The sequence below is a fragment of the Penaeus japonicus genome, unplaced genomic scaffold (assembly GCF_977035675.1).
Source record: "Penaeus japonicus unplaced genomic scaffold, GWHDUDI00000001_assembly GWHDUDI00000009, whole genome shotgun sequence".
Taxonomy (NCBI): Eukaryota; Metazoa; Arthropoda; class Malacostraca; order Decapoda; family Penaeidae; genus Penaeus; species Penaeus japonicus.
The window spans coordinates 7,320,341-7,322,840 of NW_028234411.1; the positions used below are offsets into that span (position 1 = coordinate 7,320,341).

At 37.1% G+C, this 2,500-nt stretch overlaps 1 protein-coding gene across 1 annotated transcript in view; it reads left to right on the plus strand.

Moving 5' to 3' along the window:
* The window catches only part of LOC122254419 (uncharacterized), a 3,933-nt gene that overhangs the window by 245 nt on the left and 1,188 nt on the right, over window positions 1–2,500 (plus strand). The window contains exons 2-3 of the mRNA XM_043018098.2: window positions 1,024–1,634; window positions 2,245–2,328. Coding sequence (XP_042874032.2) covers window positions 1,024–1,634; window positions 2,245–2,328 — 695 coding nt within the window. The remainder of the gene's footprint in view (window positions 1–1,023; window positions 1,635–2,244; window positions 2,329–2,500) is intronic.

Sequence of the window (2,500 nt, forward strand, 5' to 3'; positions counted from 1 at the left end):
ATATATATATATATATATATATATATATATATATATATATATATATATTTATGTATTATTTATTTATGTGTGTTGTGTATGTTTACACTTGCCTATATATATACACACAAACGCACCCATACACACACACACACATAAATATGTGTATATATATATATATATATATATATATATATATATATATATATATATATATATATATATATATATATATATATATAAACACACATGTGTACGTAAGTCTATGTATGTGTCAATAATCTTCCTCTCATCCCTCTTTTCCCTTTTGAATCTCACAGAACAAGTTTTGTCAGATTTCACTTCTAACTATAACATCCGTCGACATCATAAATGGCTTCACACCGTAAGAATAAGAAGCTTGTAAAATGAATGAGGCTTTGTTGGAGTTCCCTGCTAGATTAACTTTCCTTTTCGCAGCCGGAAACAAGGCTTTTGCACCTCGCGTGTTGAGGTTGGGAAATGCTCTTGTCTTTCTCTGCTTGCTTTTGCGAATGGGAAAATGAGATGCGCTGGTGAATGGATATATGATATATATATATATATATATTAATATATATATATATATATATATATATATATATATATATATGTATATTTATGTGTGTGTATATATGTATGTATATATATCTTTATATGTATACATATATGCATATATGTAAATGTATATATACATATATACATATGTATATATATATATATACATATATATATATAGACATATATATGTATATATATATGTATATATATAAAATATTATATATATAATATATATTATATATTATATATATATATATATATATATATATATATATATATATATATATATATATATATATAGAGAGAGAGAGAGAGAGAGAGAGAGAGAGAGAGAGAGAGAGAGAGAGAGAAAGAGTCTCACTGTTGCAAGTATATTTATATAAATGAAATTCCGAGTCATTGATGGCAGTACAGCAAAACCAACAAAGGGATGGAACAATAGTTAACTCACACAAACAATTCCAGATATTTTGGTTGCTGTTGGCCTCGGCTGCATGTGCACAACTGACTGTGCGAGAAAGGCTGCAGTCAAACTTGCAAGACCAGCGGTTTGCACAACCTCAGCAGGTCTCCCAGCCTGCTGTGACGCAGTCGCGCCTTGCCCAGCAGCCCTTCCTTGGACAAGACTCCTTGGTAAAGCCCCTCCCCGTGGTCCAGCGACAGCAAACTTCAGGACAAATAGGGCAGACGCAAGGAGTCCTTCGTCAGACCCAACAGCAACTAGGACGCCTGCGGTTGGAGGAGATCCGAAGAGAGCAGGAATTTCGGCGGCAGCAGGAGATTCAGAGGCGACAGGCAGCTCGGAGACAGCTGGAGGCCCGGAGGCGCCAACAGGACCTTCAAAGGCAAGAGGAAAGCCGCAGACGTGAGGCAGCTCGCCTTCGGTTGGAGAGTGAGAGACAAAGGCAGGAGGAGACTGTTAGACAGCAGGAGAGGCAAAGACAGCAAGAGGAACTCCGACAGCGGCAGGAAAATCTCCGTCTGCAAGCGCTGGAAAGGCGTCAACTTCAAGCCAACATTCCGACTCTGGACGACGTTCGAGATGGGCCCTTCCAGGACGGCACTTACTACTTCGGGTTAGTATGTCAGTTACAGTTACAGTTCAGCTATCAGTTACAGTTTCATAATTTCTATATAATAATTTGTGCATGATGCTGGTCACACACGTAAGCTGCTTCTTATCCCGTGATCCTCAGTCTATCTATGCATCGTATTAATTTATCAGCTAATCTACTAAGCCTTCTACCAATCTACCAAGTGTATTTATAAAAATGCACACAAATATGCGTAAAGAAACAACATATACACAAACACACACACACATACTTGTATTGACTGAAAGATAAATCAGTAGATAACAACACATAGACAGTTATGTATACATTATGTATATACCTCCCAGCACAAACCAATATGAATAGATAAATAGGTAAATAAATATAGATAAAAATACACATAAACACAGACCATATGACATCACGTAAAAATGAATAGTAATCAAACATTTTTTCCAAACCGTTTGACACATTCATCAAAATGACCTTTGTTTACTATAACCTTCTTTACATCGAACGGCATTTACCGATAGATACAGGCACACCAAACAAGTCTAGATAGAAAACTGAACACGTGACCAAGCACATACATATACACAACCCTCACTGATCTGCTGACCTCCCCTCATAGGTATGCAACAGGTAACGGCATTGTGAGGGAGGAGGGAACACGCCTCACCGGGCCCTACACGCATGAGGTCACAGGGTCATATTCGTGAGTATTGACATTCTTACTTTTTTTTCCTTCGAATTTATTGAGTGGGTGAGATATGTCATGTTTTGTGGTGATTATTTTCTCGTGGTTGATGTTTCGAAAGTGTGTTTATGATGATGATTGACTGCAGTGTTGAGCGTTGTTTTTCAAGGAGGGGGAATGGGGGAGAGGG